At 38.6% G+C, this 17052-nt stretch overlaps 1 protein-coding gene across 1 annotated transcript; it reads left to right on the forward strand.

Moving 5' to 3' along the window:
- Positions 1–394: 394 nt before the first annotated feature.
- Positions 395–16253, forward strand: LOC131201893 (GLIPR1-like protein 1). The gene is made up of 6 exons (XM_058190254.1): positions 395–769; positions 3888–4133; positions 7655–7761; positions 15373–15461; positions 15839–15871; positions 15954–16253. The coding sequence occupies exons 1-6, from the start codon at positions 587–589 to the stop codon at positions 16106–16108; spliced, it is 813 nt and encodes a 270-aa protein (XP_058046237.1). The 5' UTR covers positions 395–586; the 3' UTR covers positions 16109–16253.
- The last annotated feature ends 799 nt before the right edge of the window (positions 16254–17052 follow it).

A 17052-nucleotide genomic window follows, 5' to 3' on the forward strand; every position in this document is an offset into this window, starting at 1 on the left:
TACATATATTTAAACGTAGCACATTTTACAGGCCTAACTCAAAATAACAGCCTCCCACAAAAGAGCAGATGAGAATGGGAGGCAGATCATTTGCTGACATTCAATGGAACTTCATCTGACAGATCCTGATTTTTTTTTTCAAAATAGAAAAGGATATTTAGAAAAAGGAATAGGCTCTTTTTCCAGATGTAACTTCTATTAATAAAAAATGGTATATTTATTCATCTGAGAGAAAAGAATGCCACTGGGTTCTTTCCAGGAGAGGGCTAGCTAAACCCTGCCTAGGATTAAAAACGGAACAAAGTGGAATCCAGGGCGTGACTTCTGAGAAATAAACTTCAAGGACTAGGGTAGAATTTACTCCCATGTAAGCCTTATGCGATTCAGATGAGGGCGAGGAGGAGGAGGAGGAAGAGGAGGAGGGCTCTGGAAACTGAAAGCAATCGTTTACCACAGCTTTTGCAAGACTAGGTGGCCACCCTCTGCGAAACACCCCAACCTCCGGGCTACCAAATGCGGCGGCGGCGGCCTCAGGAGGACCATTCGTGCGCGCGCAGTGTTCCGCCAGGTCGCCGTTGCCACGGCCATGAGGAGCCTCTGGTGGTGGTGGAGCGCGGCGGGACTGCTGACTCTTCTCCTCGGGGAAGCGAGAAGTAAATATGCGCCTTTACCGGACATCAACAACCGCACCTTTATCAAGCAATACATCGACATCCACAACAAGTTCCGCAGCGAAGTCAAGCCCTCTGCCTCCAACATGCTCTACATGGTGAGCGGTTCGAAGGGTTGCCGGCGAGCGGGGGCAGGAGGAGGCCCCGGGGCGTTGGCGGGCGAGTGGGGGGGGAAGCCGTGAGGAAAAGAGAAGCCTCAGCTCTGCCTGTTAGCGTGCCGGCCCCGTAATCGACACCCAAAGAAAAGTTTTCCCGCGGAGGGCGCTGCTTCCTGAGACCGAAAGTCATTCGAATTTGTGCCTGCGAAAGTTTGTGGGACCGTCGAGTTGGAGGAGCTTAACGAGGGGGAGAACAGGTATCTCAAGAACATAAGAAACAGCCCCCATTTTTTTCAGGAGCTTCAATTTAATCATTCTTCCGAAAGTTAATCCCATCCCCACAGTATGGGATAAACAGGGCTGAAAGGTTGGGGTGGCGGCAAAGTCACTCACAGCAAGTTTCCAAGCTTGAACCAGGAAATCTGAACACGCTTATCTCCCCCTAATTTTGCAGTCCTAGCTATGGGAGCATGCCATGAATCCTGAGTTGTTTTCCGTAGGGATTTTCCTGGCTATTTTCATCTTGTGCCCAGTAGAGAGTAGAGTAGAGTAGAGTAGAGTTCTTTGTTGGCCAAGTGTCATTGGACACACAAGGAATTTGTCTTGGTGCATGTGCTGTCAATGTACATAAAATAAAAGATATGTTCATTAAGAATGATAAGGTAACAACACTTTGTGATTGTCATAGGGTACAAATAAGCAATCAGGAAATGGTATTACTGGTATCAGTTTACTTTTTCCCCAAACAAGTGGATGGATGCATCCTTTTCACAATATTTTTATTGTTTGGTTTAATTAATGTATGTATATTTTTACTCTATTTTGGGATGTGTATTTGTTGAATTACATGTAAACTGCAATTGTACTCTATGCAATTTATATAGTAAAAGACAAATAAATACAAGGAAATGAATGCATGTATTTAAGAAAATGAAATGCAAACTATTGCACACAAAGTTTCCATTAGGTAACAATAAGCATCTGATTGTGAACTCTACCAGTGCTTCCTGAGCCACATCCAGAAGTTAAAATTTAAGATTAAAATCATGTAAAAAAACCATTTACGTTTTAAATGTTAAGTCATTAAAAGCATATCTATGATCAAAGCAAACAAGCTGCTGGAAGTTTGAGACCTTCTCCAATTCTCTCAGCATGTTAACTTTCAAGTGAGCATTGAGTCTGGCTGCTGGACTCCATCAGCAGTCTCAGCCTGCTGAAAAGATTGGCCTGAAAAGATTGGTGTTTGTCATTTAATAAATCAGAAGGCAAGCAAGGAATTAGTTTATAAATTCTGCACTGGGAGGAGTGGATTATTCTATCTCATGCTGCAGCAACATTTACTTTGCTGATTCTAGTTATTTATAGCGCCCTTCTCTTCATTTTAGGACATGTTAGTTCTGCCCATTGTGGGGACATTTTAAAGTTGAAAGATAACCTGTTATAGGAAATCTCTCAGTTCACAGATGGATACCAAAACTGACCATAATGTACAGCACTAATGCTGGTAGTTAGTTGCATGCAACCGAGGGTGAAATGTAAAATTTGTTACTACTGATTCTGTGGGCGAGGCTTGGTGGTGGTGGTGGTGGTAATGTGACTGAGTGGGCATGGCCAACTTTTTTTTTTAACTTTTAAAAGCATTTTTTCTACAACCTCTTCGGCCTCAGAGGCTTTTCTTTTCTTTTAAAAGCATTTTTTCTGCCTTTAAAAGAAAAAAAAGCCTCTGACGATCAGGCAACTCAGCTGGGATCGTCAGAGGAGCCTTTTAAAAGCATTTTTTCTACACCCTCTGGCCGAAGAGATTTTAAAAGCCTCTGATGATCCCAGCTGAGCCACACAATCATCAGAGGCTTTTTTTTACTTTTAAAAGCATTTTTTCGGCCAAAGAAAAAATGGGGGGGGCAGGGATTTTTGCTACCAGTTCTTCGAACCACCCGCCACCATCGCTACCGGATTGGGCGATCCGGTCCGAACTGGGAGCATTTCACCCCTGATGCAACCCACATTGAAGTTTGCCACTACTGCCATAGAGGAAGGCAGATACTGAAAACAAACATGGAATACTCTGTTCCCTCTCCTGTATCCTACTGTTCTTTCTGCTAATCCACACATCTATTAGTAATGTTGAAATGCATTTAAAAAAAAACACTATGAGTCTGGAATATACAACCTATGGCAAAATGAAAGGGTGTGATCTACGTAAAAGCAGAAGTAATTTCTAACAGTAATAACTTCATAGGGAAGAGGAATTATGATGATCTTGTCCTGGTTCTGGTAACTTTTTTCTCTATTCCTTTAAAAATGGGAATTGCTAACATGTGCTACATACAATAATTCTGGATTTATAGACAGTACTAGGTGGTGATAGATCACAATGTTTTTTCTTCACATCTGGTAAGCAGAAAGACATTTTCCCTGAACATCTCATGCTAGTTCATATTCAGATTATGATCCACCAAGATAATTGATAATTTATTTTAAAACCATATTGCTTTGAAGTATACTTGCATGTTTTAATGTACTTACATTAATCTCTTTAGATGTATAAAGTGAAACTTGATAGAAGCAAAGGTGCAGAAGATCTACACATATTAAAAAAAGTTTGTGTAAATTCTGGTTTACTGACAGGGTAAGAATAGAAAGTTGAAAATAATATCTGGGAAAAAGATATAGCTGATCATTTAAAAAAATAAATCCACATTGCAACAGTTTGTTGCACAACCATCCTATTAAATCTTCACTGGAGATTATTCTGCTTCAGTATGTAATCAGTATCTACACATGTGATTCAAAGCATATATATAATGTTTTCTTGCACATATATTAAGATTATAAATGTTATTTTTATAATATTTATAGTTTTAAAAATACAAACCCAACTTTTTATATAGGCATTATAAATAAGTAAGAATAATCTCTGAAAGTGTTTTAGATGGTATATCTTCTGCAAAATTCCAGATTTTAATAAAAAATAATAATTTTCTTTATATCATAATCATATGAACTAACGCATGAAAATTCCTATCTGTATTTGGATGGATCTCAGTTTGATATTTGTGCATTTACTAAGGGAGATAAATATGATCAAAAGCTTAACTGATAATTTTATCCTTTGCAGACATTTGATTTAGCTTTAGCTAGAATTGCTAGAGCATGGGCAAATAAATGTGTTTGGAAACATAATCCTAATCAAAACTACCATCCTAATCGTATGTTTAAGCCAACCGGAGAAAATATGTGGATGGGAAGTGCAAGCAGAAATCCAATTAATGTCGAGAATCCAATTAAAGCATTTCACAGTGAAGTAAATTACTATACTTACTCTACCCATCACTGCACCAAAGTATGTGGACATTATACCCAGGTAAGATATGTATTTTTGTGTTTATATAGTCCACGGTGACAGTAAATTATGAATACTGATTACAGCTGCTTAGTAGGTGAAGTTACTGTGTAAGATTACTTATTTACAAACATATGGAATGGTAAAAGGCAACTGAGAAATTCAAAAAGAAAAAATAATAATTTCATCTCTAAATATTTGTTCACTTGTTTGCTTGGTTTTATGCTACCCAACTCTAAATGACTCTGCTGAATATAATACCTCCAATATAAAAACAATATTAAGAGAACAAACAATAATACCAGACTTTAACAAGAAAAAAATATGAGCAAAATGGTAAACCACCTAATGAGGTCTGTATGGCTTTTTGGAACACCAACAAGGTGGGAATCATCCCGATCTCAGTGGGTACCTCATTTCATAAGGCAGGTGCTGCAACAGAGAAGGGTGCTTCCTAGGATCAGGTAATGACCTTTTTTAATTGAAGGCCCTCAGAGTGCATTAACACTATTAGTTCTAATTGGCAAGACAGCCTCAGAGAAGATAGGCAGTCCCTAAAATAACCAGTTTCTATATCATGTAGCACTTCATAGGTGAAAACCAGTATCTTGAAGCAAATTGGCATCCAGTGCAAGTTATGGAGCAGAGGTATCACATAGTAATGTGGCATGTGCATAACTGCTCACACTGTTATACATATGGAGGTTGTTGAAGGTTACAAGTTGCTTTTGAGGCAGTCCCATATAAAGTGTATTGCAATAGTCAAGACATGAGTGGCTTCTGAAGGGCCTCCCAATTGAGGAAAGGCTGCAACTGCAGCACCAGATGAAACTGAACAAAAACTCTAGATTCTAAAATTCTGAAATCTCTAGATTTCAGACCAGCCTTGAATGGAGAAGTGCAACCCATCCAAGGTCAGAGATGAAATAACTCAGAACCAGGTGGTCCTAGAACCCACAACCACTTCCTCTTGGTAGGACTGAGTCAGAGACAGTTCTTCCACATTCTGCATGCCTTTATATCTTGGGACAATATATTAAAAAGTCTCAGTCAGCAACTATAATTGCTTATTGTCAAGTAAAGCAGACTGAGAATCAACTCCACAGGAAGCTACAACTGCTTTTATTGAGATTGGCAATAATAGAATCTTGGAAGTCTGGTTGTGCTAGTGTTATGGCTCCGACCCCCGGGTCTATTTTAGCTATTTGTGCATACATTACATTGTTTTGGATTTAAGCCATATCTTTCTCCTCATGGCTTTGGGTAACAGATCTGGCCTTATCTTTGTCAAGGTCATTGCCTCTAATTACCATCAGCATACTGATGATACTAAACCCCAAAGTGATGTAGGACATCACACAGTGGGTTCATGTTGATGTTGAATAGAAAGAATAGAAAGAGAGAGAAAGTCGAACATTGTGGTACCCACAGAGTAGGAGCCTAGAGAATGACCTTTCTCCCCAAACAACATAAACTAGAATTGTTCCTGAAGGAAACAAGAGAACAACTGTAAAATAGTGCCACTTTCTTTGCAATTCCTGGAGCCAGTCCAGAAGGATACGATGGTTGATGGTATCAAAAGCTTCTGAGAAATCAAGGAACAGAATCACTAACATTGCAGATTTGCCAGTAGTCTCCTACAAGGACAATCAAGGCGCTCTCTGTATCGAATCCTGGCCTGAAACCCAACTCAAATGGGTCAAAATAATCCACTTTCACTAGAGTTCTGGTGAACTCTGGCTACAGTCTGATCAAAAGGGAAAGTTGAAAACAAATTGGTTTTGATTCTGGCAGGCATGCCACTCTGTGCCATCTCTCCCACAAACAGTCAGGCATTATAACATGAACCCAATTACAGATCATCTCCCTGGCTGCTTTGATAATGTGGAAGAGGCCCAAATGCAGCATATGGGTGGCTAAGCTAACAGCACAAAGAATCCTGTCTAGTTCTTCAGGAGTCAACAGTTCAAACCCATCCCAAATCACCTAAGACTAAGCCCCTTTCAGATAAATAGTGAGGTTTCTATGTCCTTTATCCGCAAAGTAATCCCTAACATGGCTCTTCTTCATATTTGATCAGTGTCTTCTGATCCTTCATCTCCTGGATCTCCTCAGTAAACTAAGATGTACTCTAGGATCAACACACAGGGAGGAGCCAAATAGGGATGATGCAGTCCAAGGACAGCCACTCATTGTAGACAGCAGCCAAGACCTCAGCTGGAAGGTTCCTACATCCTTGGAAACCCCTCAAACCTTTGGAACCCTATAGCGTTCATCAATTGCTTGGAACAGCCTGACTAAATCGGTCCTATCTCCCTATAGTAAAAATGGCATCAACAAGACAAGAAAGTAAACAATGTGATCTGTCTGTGGCAATGGATTGGTGTTAATGTCCTTTGCTACCACATCAGTTACAAGTTTCCCAAGACATAATAATTTAGAAAACCAGATCTGACATGCAACCTCTGGTATGTGTTGGGCCTTCAGAAACAAGTGCATGGCACTATTCCAAACTCTACATGACTAGGTGGCAGATTAAAATCCCATATACTCTTCACCAGCCCAGGAATGGAACTCAATTGGCCAGGCAAGGATACTGGAGCAAGAATGGTACTATAGCAGCAACCTTCCCAACTGCTCTGTAAAGCTCAACTTCAGAGATCCTCACATCTGATTATCTGCAGAGCCTCTGAAGAGCCTGCAAGAACTCACAGATAAGGGTGTGTGTGTGTACTTATGCCAATTGAAGTGAAATACAGCCAGATTGAAATATTTCAATGTTAACACTTTAAAGAAGGGCTATTTTGTTTCAACCTCAAGGTACAGGTAGTCCTGGGCTTAAAACAGTTCATTTAGTGACTGTTCAAATTTACAACCAGGGGTGGGTTCTACTTAACTTTACTACCAGTTTGCATTGTGCCCGCACGCACAGTGCACGTGCAGAAGAGTTTTGATGACGTTTGGGTCATTGGGCGGAGCCTCCCGCCAGTTTTACTACCAGTTCTATAGAACAGGTCCGAACTGGGGGCAACCCATCACTGGTTACAACGGCACTGAAAAGAGTGACTTATGAGAGTTTTTCACATTTATGACCCCTGCAGCATCCCCATAGTCACATGATCAAAATTCAGGTACTTGGCAACTGATTCATATTTATGACAGTTGCAGAATGCCAAGATCATATGATCCAGTTTTGCGACCTTCTGACAGGCAAAGTCAATGGGGAAGCCAGATTCATTTAACAACCATGTTATTAATTTAACAACTGCAATGATTCACTTAACAACTGTGGCAAGAAAGTTCGTAAAAGGGCAAAACTCACCTAAAAAATGTCTCAACATACATTTTGGGTTCAATTGTGGTTATAAGTTGAGGACTACCTATGTTTTAGCCAAATCTTAATGTAATGAACTCCCTCTTTGAGGGTTATGGGTGATTTACAAATCTGAAAAATAAATAAATATTCATTGGTAAAATGCAGATTATAATAGAGATTGGAGAGAAACTTAAATTATTTAAAATAAATTTTCTTCCTTTTTCAGGTAGTTTGGGCTACTTCACACAAAGTTGGCTGTGCTGTTGTTCACTGCCGTTACATGGATGGAAAGGAAAAAAATAATAACCTTTTAGTATGCAATTATGCTCCAGCGTAAGTTAATATATATTAAAGAAATCTGAAATTGTGTTTATACATTTATATACCGTATATTATCTTGAACAATTTATTTTCAGTTAGTTTGCTGTCTGTAACAACTTTAAATGTTTGTCATATTTTTATTAACTTTATTTAAAAAAATCAGCTGGTGAGTTATAAGAAGACTACATAGAAAATTTTCAAACCGTGGAAGAACATGACTAGAAATATATTTAGTTCCTAGACAACCCATGAAAAAATGGGGGAGCAGAGGGGGCATAAACAGTTCCTTCTTTCCTTCCTTCCTTCCTTCCTTCCTCCCTCCCTCCCTCCCTCCCTCTCTCAAGAGATGCTGTTGTATAGGTAGTCTGTTGTGACGAAAATGATGAGCTATAAGATTGCAAAGGTAAGAAGGTTATAAGACCTTCTTACCTTTGCAATAGAATAAAGAGCAGTAGAATAAAGTGAATGCTACCTCAACTCTTATATTCAGTTATATAAGAAAAAACATAAAAAATTAAAATCAAACCTTAAAACCAAAGACAGTTGGGGAGGGGGGACGGAGGGGGGGGAGGATTGGGATTTGTTATTCAATCAACCATCTCCATTATACTGTTCCCCTACTGGGATCCTAAGCTGACTACCAAATCCATGTCTTTAGGCCCTTACAAAAAGATAGGAGGGTTGGGGCCAGGGGTGAAATCTAGCAGGTTCCAGTAGGTTCTGGAGAACTGGTAGCGGAAATTTTGAGCAGTTCTGAGAACTGGTAGCGGAAAGTTTGAGTAGTTTGGAGAAGCAGCAAATACCACTTCTGGCTGGCCCTAGAGTGGGGCGGGAATGGAAATTTCACAATATCCTTCCCCCAGGAGTGGAGAGAGAATGGGGATTTTGCAGTATTCTTCTCCTGGAGTGGGGTGGGAATGGAGATTTGGCAGTATCCTTCCCCTGCCACGCCCACCAAGCCACACCCCGTCCACCAAGCCACACCCACAGAACCAATTGGATTTCACCTCTGGTTGTGGCCAACCTCACATTGGGGGGAGGGAGAGATATTCCAGAGGGCATGAGCAACAGCAGAGAAGGTGTTTTTTTTGTTTTTGTTTACATTTATATCCCGCCCTTCTCCGAAGACTCAGGGCAGCTTACAGTGTATAAGGCAATAGTCTCATTCTATTTGTATATTTTTTTTTTTACAAAGTCAACTTATTGCCCCCCCAACAATCTGGGTCCTCATTTTACCTACCTTATAAAGGATGGAAGGCTGAGTCAACCTTGGGCCGGGCTTGAACCTGCAGTAATTGCAGGCTACTGTGTTCTAATAACAGGCTTCGTAGCAGCCTGAGCTATTCCGGTCCTCCTCACAGACCCCACCACCTGGAATAATAATAATGACGGGACCTGCAGCATGCCGCTTCTACTGGCACGAGTGGAACACGCCAATCACAGTGGGGTAAGACAGTCCCTCAAGTAACCTGGACCCATGCCATGAAGTGCTTTAAAGGTGATTACCAACACTTTGAATTGCATCCAGAAGCAGACTGGTAATCAATGCAGCTCGTGCAGCAGTAGTGTTATAGGTGCCATTCAGGGATGAAATGCTCCCGGTTCAGTCGGATTGTCCGATCTAGTAGCGATGGTGGCGGGTGGTTCGGAGAACCAGTAGCAAAAATTCTTGCCCGACCCCCATACCCAGCTGAGCTGCACGATCATCAGAGAGTTTTTTTTTACTTTTAAAAGCATTTTTTCAGTCCAAAGAAAAAATGCTTTTAAAAGTAAAAAAAAAGCCTCTGATGATCATGTGGCTCAGCTGGGATCATCAGAGGCTTTTAAAAGCATTTTTTACAACCTCTTCAGCCGAAGAGGTTGTAGAAAAAATGCTTTTAAAAGGCTCCTCTGGCGATCCCAGCTGAGTTGCCTGATCGTCAGAAGCTTTTTTTTTCTTTTAAAGGCAAAAAAAATGCTTTAAAAAGAAAAGAAAAGCCTCTGATGATCAGGCAACTCAACTGGGAGTGTCAGAGGAGTCTTTTAAAGGCATTTTTTCTACAACCTCTTCGGCCGTTGTAGAAGTAAAAAAAAAAAAAAAGTAAAAAAAAAAGTTGGCCACGCACACCCACCCAGTCACATTAACACCCCCCAAGCCACGCCCTCAGACCCGGTAGTAACAAATTTTACATTTCACCACTGGTGCCATTCTCTAATTCATATGTTGCACTGAGCCAGCAACTTGTAGAACAGAGGTAGGCAACCCGTGGCTCTGGAGCCGCATGCGGCTCTTTCATCCCTCTGCTACACCTCCCTATCACAGCAGAGAGATGAAAAAGTTGCCCCACAACTTTTCAAAGCAAAGGAGGCGAGGGAGGAAAGAAAGGTGACGTAACAACTACAGGATTAATCAAAAGTTAAAAGGCTTCTCATGCTCCAGAATTAAAATCGCCACCACCTTTCCTGTATTTTCCCCACCACAGTCCTGGGAGGTAGACTGGGCTGAGAGGGGGAATGACTGGCTCAAAATCTGCCAGTCAGTTGTTTACTCACTGAGCCATTTCTAACTTCCCTGCAATGTGAAAAAGAGAACTATCTGAAGTCAGTGTTTTGTTTAGAAGTGCATCCACCTGTCTTGAAAAAGCAGAAAAATTATAAGCTTAGGACTGTGCATTGCTATTTTATTTATTTATTTTATTTTATTTATTTATTTTGTCACAATATATATAAGTATCATACAAAAAGATTATATAGTGTATAAACATATATATGAGTAGATATTAGGAGAAATAAGCATATATATATATAGAAGAAGAAGAAGAAAAAGAAAAAGAAAAACAATAGGACAGGAACGGTAGGCACGTTTGTGCTCTTATGCACGCCCCTTATGGTCCTCTTAGGAATGGGGTGAAGTCAATATTCCAAGCACTGATGATTCTGTTACAGAAGTCATATTTTCTGCAAAAGGGCCGGTTTAGCTCAGGCTGGTAAGGCCTGTTATTAAGAACACAAAGCCTGCAATTACTGCAGGTTCGAGCCCGGCCCAAGGTTGACTCAGCCTTCCATCCTTTATAAGGTAGGTAAAATGAGGACCCAGATTGTTGGGGGGGCAATAAGTTGACTTTGTAAAAATATACAAATAGAATGAGACTATTGCCTTATACATTGTAAGCCGCCCTGAGTCTTCGGAGAAGGGCGGGGTATAAATGTAAACAAAAAATAAAAAAATAAAAAATCTAGATTAAAGCGGTTAACATTAAGTTTAAATCTGCTGGTTGCTCTTGTATTATTGCAATTAAAGCTGAAGTAGTCTTTAACAGGAAGGACATTACAATAGATGATTCTATGAGTTAAACTTAGGTCATGTCGAAGGTGACTGAGTTCCAAGTTTCTAAGCCTAGGATTTCAAGTCTGGTGGGATAAGGTATTTTGTTCTTTTCAGAGAAATGAAGAACTCTTCTTGTAAAATATTTCTGGACACGTTCAATTGTATTGATGTCAGAAATGTGGTGAGGGTTCCAGGCAGATGAGCTGTATTCTAGAATTGGTCTAGCAAATGTTTTATATGCTCTGGTTAGTAGTGTAGCGTTTTTGGAAAAGAGGCTACGCAAGATTAGGTTTACAACTCTTAGAGCCTTTTTTGCTATGTAGTTGCAGTGGGCTTTGGCACTTAGATCATTTGATATGAAAACTCCAAGGTCTTTAACAGGGTGGGGGTCATCTGTAAGGTAATGTCCATCAAGTATGTACTTAGTGTTTGGGTTCTTTTTTCCAATATGTAAGACTGAGCATTTGCTGGTTGAGATTTAGAGTTGAGATTTAGAGTTGCCAAGTTTTAGATCAAGCGGTTAGATGATCAATGTCTTTTTGAATGGTAGATGTATTGTCTATAGTGTTAAATAGTTTGACATCGTCAGCAAAGAGAACACAATTACTTGAGATATGGTCACAAAGATCATTTATGTATAGTATGAAGAGTGTTGGTCCAAGAACGCTGCCTTTAGGAACGCCACTCTTGACAGGAACAGGATTTGATAGAGCATTGCCAATTTTGACCACTTGTCTGTTAGACAGAAAAGCAGATATCCATTTGTGAAGGGGTCCTGAAATGCCATAGGATTTTAGTTTTAGGAGAAGTTTATCATGTACTACTGAGTCAAAAACTTTGCAGAAGTCTATGGAGATTGCATCTATTGTTTTGCCTTGATCAAGATTTGTAGTCCATATGTTTTTGCAGTGGAGAAGTTGTAAGTTACATGATAATTTTTTCCTGAAACCAAATTGTTTATTAGAGAGTAGGTTGTTTGTTTCTAAGTGTGAGGTGATGGATTGGTTGATGATTGATTCCATGACTTTGCAGGTGACCCAGCACAAAGAGATTGGTCTGTAATTTTCGACTAAGCTGGGGTCTCCTTTTTTGAAGATTGGGATGACTGTGGCTAGTGACCAAAGTTTAGGAAGGGAACTGGTAGTGAAAGCTTTATCAAAGATTATGCTTAGGGGTTCTGCTATATTAGTGGAAAGTTTTTTTAAGAAGTATGCACATAGTCCATTGGGTCCAATAGATAGCGATGGTTTCAAGTTATGAAGAGCTTTTCCAACATTATCTTCTGTGAAATCTATATGTGTTAAGTCATCATACTCATTGCTGGTACGTTTTGGGAATGTCGGATATGAGTCATCGCTGTTAACAAAAATTGAGCCAAAGAATATGTTGAAGAGGTTTGCTTTAACTGTTTCGTCATTGCATTCTTTGCTGTTAGAATCTTTTAGTGGTGGGATGGATCTTGAGTCTTTAAGTTTATTGTTGACAAAATTATAAAAGGCACGATTGGAATTTGTACACAGAAGGTCCTCTTCTTGCTTGGTGTGGTAATTTGTGCATTCAGTTTTTATTTGGTTGCATATATTCCTGTAGTGGTTTTTGAAGTTTGCTACATAGCCTTTTTTGTTTCTTCTCCAGAGGGATTCTTTTTTTTGATTGAAGCTTTTTTATTGATATGGGTAGTTTGCTTTTCCTGATCTTGGTGGTCGTTTGTGGTATGTATAGTTTAATGACTCTATTAATTTCAGGTAGGAAAACTCTATAATGGTCTTCAGCAGTTATACAGGTTGCGAACAGATTTTGCCAGTCCAGAAATGAGAGATCATTGTTTATAAGGTCATAGTTGGCTTTTTTGAAGTTGTAGTTAGGAATACTATTGTTATGACGATTTAAGTAAGGACATATATTGAGACAAAAGTCAATCATGCAGTGGTCACTGTTGGAAAAAGGTTCTTTAATTTGTAGTCCATAAATTGAGTTTGGGTTGTTGCAGAAGATGAGGTCAAGGCAATTGTTGAGTCTTGTATTGTTAGTTACAAGTTGTTCAAGACCTAGGTTTGTAACAGCGTTGTATAGTGTAGTATGGATTGGATCAGTTGTGCATTCATTAGTTATCCGGTTAATGAGAGGTAGATTTAGGTCACCCAGGAAGATGAGAGGATATGGGCAAGAGGTAGCCCATGTTAGCAGTGAGGTTAACATATTTACGTGAGTAATGTCGTAGTCAGCTATGGTGGACAAGGATGCACTTGTCTGCAATTCTTTAAACAAAATATGGCCTTTTCTGGGGAAGAAAGGCAGCTGCATAATCCCAGGAAAAACTGCATAATCCCGGGGGTGGGGGGGAATTTAGCTGTTTTAAAGAATTCCAAACTGGTGCAGCATTCTTTTCTTTGTGCTCTCCAAACTTTTTTTTTTTTGCATTTGAATTCAAAATGCAGTGGTACAGTACAAGGGGGCAAGTAAGAATACAGAATCAAGAAATGTTATTTGAAATAGGTGTTTTGTAATCTTATCTGTGGCAAGTCTTCCCAGCCACTGTTTTGCAAAAGCATTCACAATAATAAATATCCATCAGAATCCAAATATAGGGTTCCAACTTTAAGTGATATTTAATGGCTGCTTATTTTGTTTCTACTAGTAGTAAGAAAATGAGTGAGAAATCATCATTTTTATAATTATTCCTGAAGTGGAAGAAACAATTATATAAAAGGCTTCAAATTTAATTGAATATATCATTTCAATTAAGCCAAAGGCACAATTCCAGTAAATTTAGAATTTGTTCACAGCAATTCCCAGATTAACCCATGACATCGTCAGCAAGTGATAGGAAAGCTCTTTTTCCACCTAAGGCCCAGAAGAAATAGTATTGAGTTAAATAAACTATAAGCATAAAGATTAAAAATGATATATGCACTGTTATCTTCATTTTAGATGTCAAAAGGGTTTTGTGGCTCCCGGTGTTTTCTTTTCTGTGGGAAACGGGTCCAAATGGCTCTGAGTGTTTAAGGTTGCAGACCCCTGCTCTAGAACTATCTTGCTTGATTTTTTAAAATCTACATTACACGTAGTCCTTGATTTACAACAGTTCCTTTAGTGATTGTTCAAAGTTACAACGGCACTGAAAAATGTGACTTATGACCATTTTTCATAGTTACAACCTTAGTAGCACCACTATGATCATCTGATTAAAACTGAGATCCTTGGCAATGGTTCATACTTACGACCATTGCTGGGCTCCAAGGCCGTAATCACCTTTTGTGACCTTCTGACAAGCAAAGTCAATGGGAAAGCCAGATTCACTTAACAACCAGATTGGTAACTTGTCTACTGCAGTGACTCACTTAACAAGAAAAATTGTAAAATTGGATAAAACTCACAAAACCTGGGTTAAAACTTAACAGAAATTTTGAGCTCAGTTGTGGTCGAGGACTACCTGTAAAGGGACTTGATTTCAAATTTAGGCTATGTGTTGGCCCTATAGCATCAAGGCACAATGTCTGTGGACTTCTCAGTCATCCAGGTCATGGTTATCCCAAAGGTGCTTTTTCAAGAGGCAACTGGACTGTCTTGTTTTTCTTTGAAATGTTTCACTTTCATCCAAGAAGCTTCTTCAGCTCTGACTGAAAGGACTGTTGTAGGCTGGAGATAGATGATATTGTATCCCTCCTCTATTGAGAGAGGGCTGTTCAATTTTGACATAGATGGCCTCTTTGACCCTTGTTTCAAACCAGAAGTCCTCTCTGTCCAAAATATTGACTTTACTGTCTTCAAAAGAGTGGCATTTGTCTTTTAAATGCAGATAGACTGCTGAATCAGGATAGCAGTACTTGCAGTTCCAAGAAGACTTTCCACCCATTTGCACTACTCAGGTGACCCTGAGGACCCAGATAAACCTCCAATGATCAGCTGTCTGCAAGGCATATAAATCATCCAGTCAGAGCTGAGAAAGCTTCTTGGATGAGAAGTGAAACATCTTCAAAGAAAAACAAGAGGGTCCAGTTGCCTCCTGAAAAAGCACTTTTTCACCATCTAAGCACAAGTGCATCTGTTATACCAAAAAACATTAAACATGGAATCATTAAATTGTTATTTTTTTAAAAAGATCAGATTATTTTCAAGAATAATGAAATTTTAGCAGTACCACAAAAGATAATTGAAATTCTGCAAGATGTACCATGAGACTCAAAACTTGTTCAATATTTTGCACATTTTGCATATTTTCACTTGAAATGTTCAGGTAAGGTCACTGACATTTTTGGCTAATTTCTACTTAATATTTGGTATGATTAAGAATATATTCATCCACTTTTTTTTAGGGGCAATTACCGTGGAGTACGTCCTTATAAAGAGGGAAAACCATGCAGTAACTGTCCAAAAGGAGACACTTGTAAAGACAACCTCTGTAGTGAGTACAAATCTGAGTAAAATAGTAGTTCGAGAAGGAAAAAAGAGGATCCTATTACAGTTTATTAAAATCATTTTGATATTCAGTCTTTTCAGATTTTATTTTGGTAGAGCAGTGTTAAATTTTTCTCCTTTTTAGGGAAAAAAAGAGGTATGTGGGGCTTCTTTCCATTGCCCAAATGAGTATCTTATAGAAATAGGAATAAATATTGCATTATAATCAATTTGATAGCTCTGCTTGTATTTTAAAGACTGATTAATGTGGCATCACTGCTACTATTAATTAATGAATTCATATGTATAAGAAATGAAAATGTATGAAGAGAAAATATTCTAAAAGCTTTAACTGGCTTGTCTGAACTTTGTTTTTAAAAACAGGAAATCCTGAACGTGAGAAAGAAAACAACTTACGTATGTATTACAATTGCCTTTTATATTTTAAATTTACTTTGAAAAGAGGATCATTACACTCCCTCTCTTTTTTTTATCCTAGGTTATTCACGATGGTATCCACCATTTGAAAGTCGGATTATATGTGATCCATCTTGCATTGCTGTTGCGGTTTTAAGGCCATTGTTAATGTTTCTGGCATTTGTTGCTGTTTATTGCTTACAGATCTATTATCCAGGTTTAAGTTTTTCTAAATAATCTTTAACGACTTTGGTTAATTATAAAATTATATTTACATGAATTTTTACATTATTTTCCTGTTCTATTTTTTAAAAGTAGATTTGGTTCAATTCATTATTTTTATGAAATTTTGTCAAATTCTTAATGCTTTTTTATTCTGATGATACAATTATAAAACAAAATATATTTAATATGTTCCATGTTTTGTAAACATGTATATTAAAAGATGTTTACAACATGTTGTGATTAATAAATGTTAATTTCATAAACTGCACATACCTTCTGCATATGTTAAACTCCCTTAACTCAAGTATGTATGATTGCAACAGGAATCATGTTCAGAAGGCACTTATATATTGAATAGGACACAGTTGTGTGGCTGATGGTTGCTCAGGAAGTGTATTTAGATTTAGCAAAGCACAAGGTAATTTAGCAATAGGAATAGCACTAAGCCTTATATACCGCTTCATAATGCTTTACAGCACTTTCTAAGCGGTTTACAGAATCAAAATATTGCTCCCAACAAGTTGGGTCTCATTTTACTGACCTCAGAATGATGGAAGGCTGAGTCAACCTTGAGACAATGAAAACTGAACTCCTGGCAGCGAGCTGCATTCTACTCACTGCCACCACACCTCTTGTTTACTGTACTAATGCAGTACCGTATGACTGTCCTGAACTAATAAAGTTCCCCATCATTCTGACAAAAAGTTTGATAAAAACAATATTGGCATTCTGAATTATACTCTGCATATCATATGTACATACATTTATTGCTCCTATTCATACCATAACCAGTATGTAGTTCCCTATCCTCTCATTACATGTAGTCTATATGAGTTGAAATTGTTGCAAATAGTGAGTTGGCATGTAAGGTATAACACATAATCTAAAGATGAAATATGGCTGATTTCTCAGTTTGTTAAATTCAGTCTAAATTATGGGTCTCTTTCTATATTCAA

This window comes from Ahaetulla prasina, chromosome 7 (genome assembly GCF_028640845.1).
Source record: "Ahaetulla prasina isolate Xishuangbanna chromosome 7, ASM2864084v1, whole genome shotgun sequence".
Taxonomy (NCBI): domain Eukaryota; kingdom Metazoa; phylum Chordata; class Lepidosauria; order Squamata; family Colubridae; genus Ahaetulla; species Ahaetulla prasina.

Coding starts and splice junctions, on each gene's coding strand:
- LOC131201893 (XM_058190254.1), top strand. CDS start 587: ATGAGGAGCCTCTGGTGGTGGTGGAGCGCGGCGGGACTGCTGACTCTT. Junction 770..3,887: donor CCTCCAACATGCTCTACATG/GTGAGCGGTTCG, acceptor TATCCTTTGCAG/ACATTTGATTTAGCTTTAGC. Junction 7,762..15,372: donor GTATGCAATTATGCTCCAGC/GTAAGTTAATAT, acceptor ACTTTTTTTTAG/GGGCAATTACCGTGGAGTAC.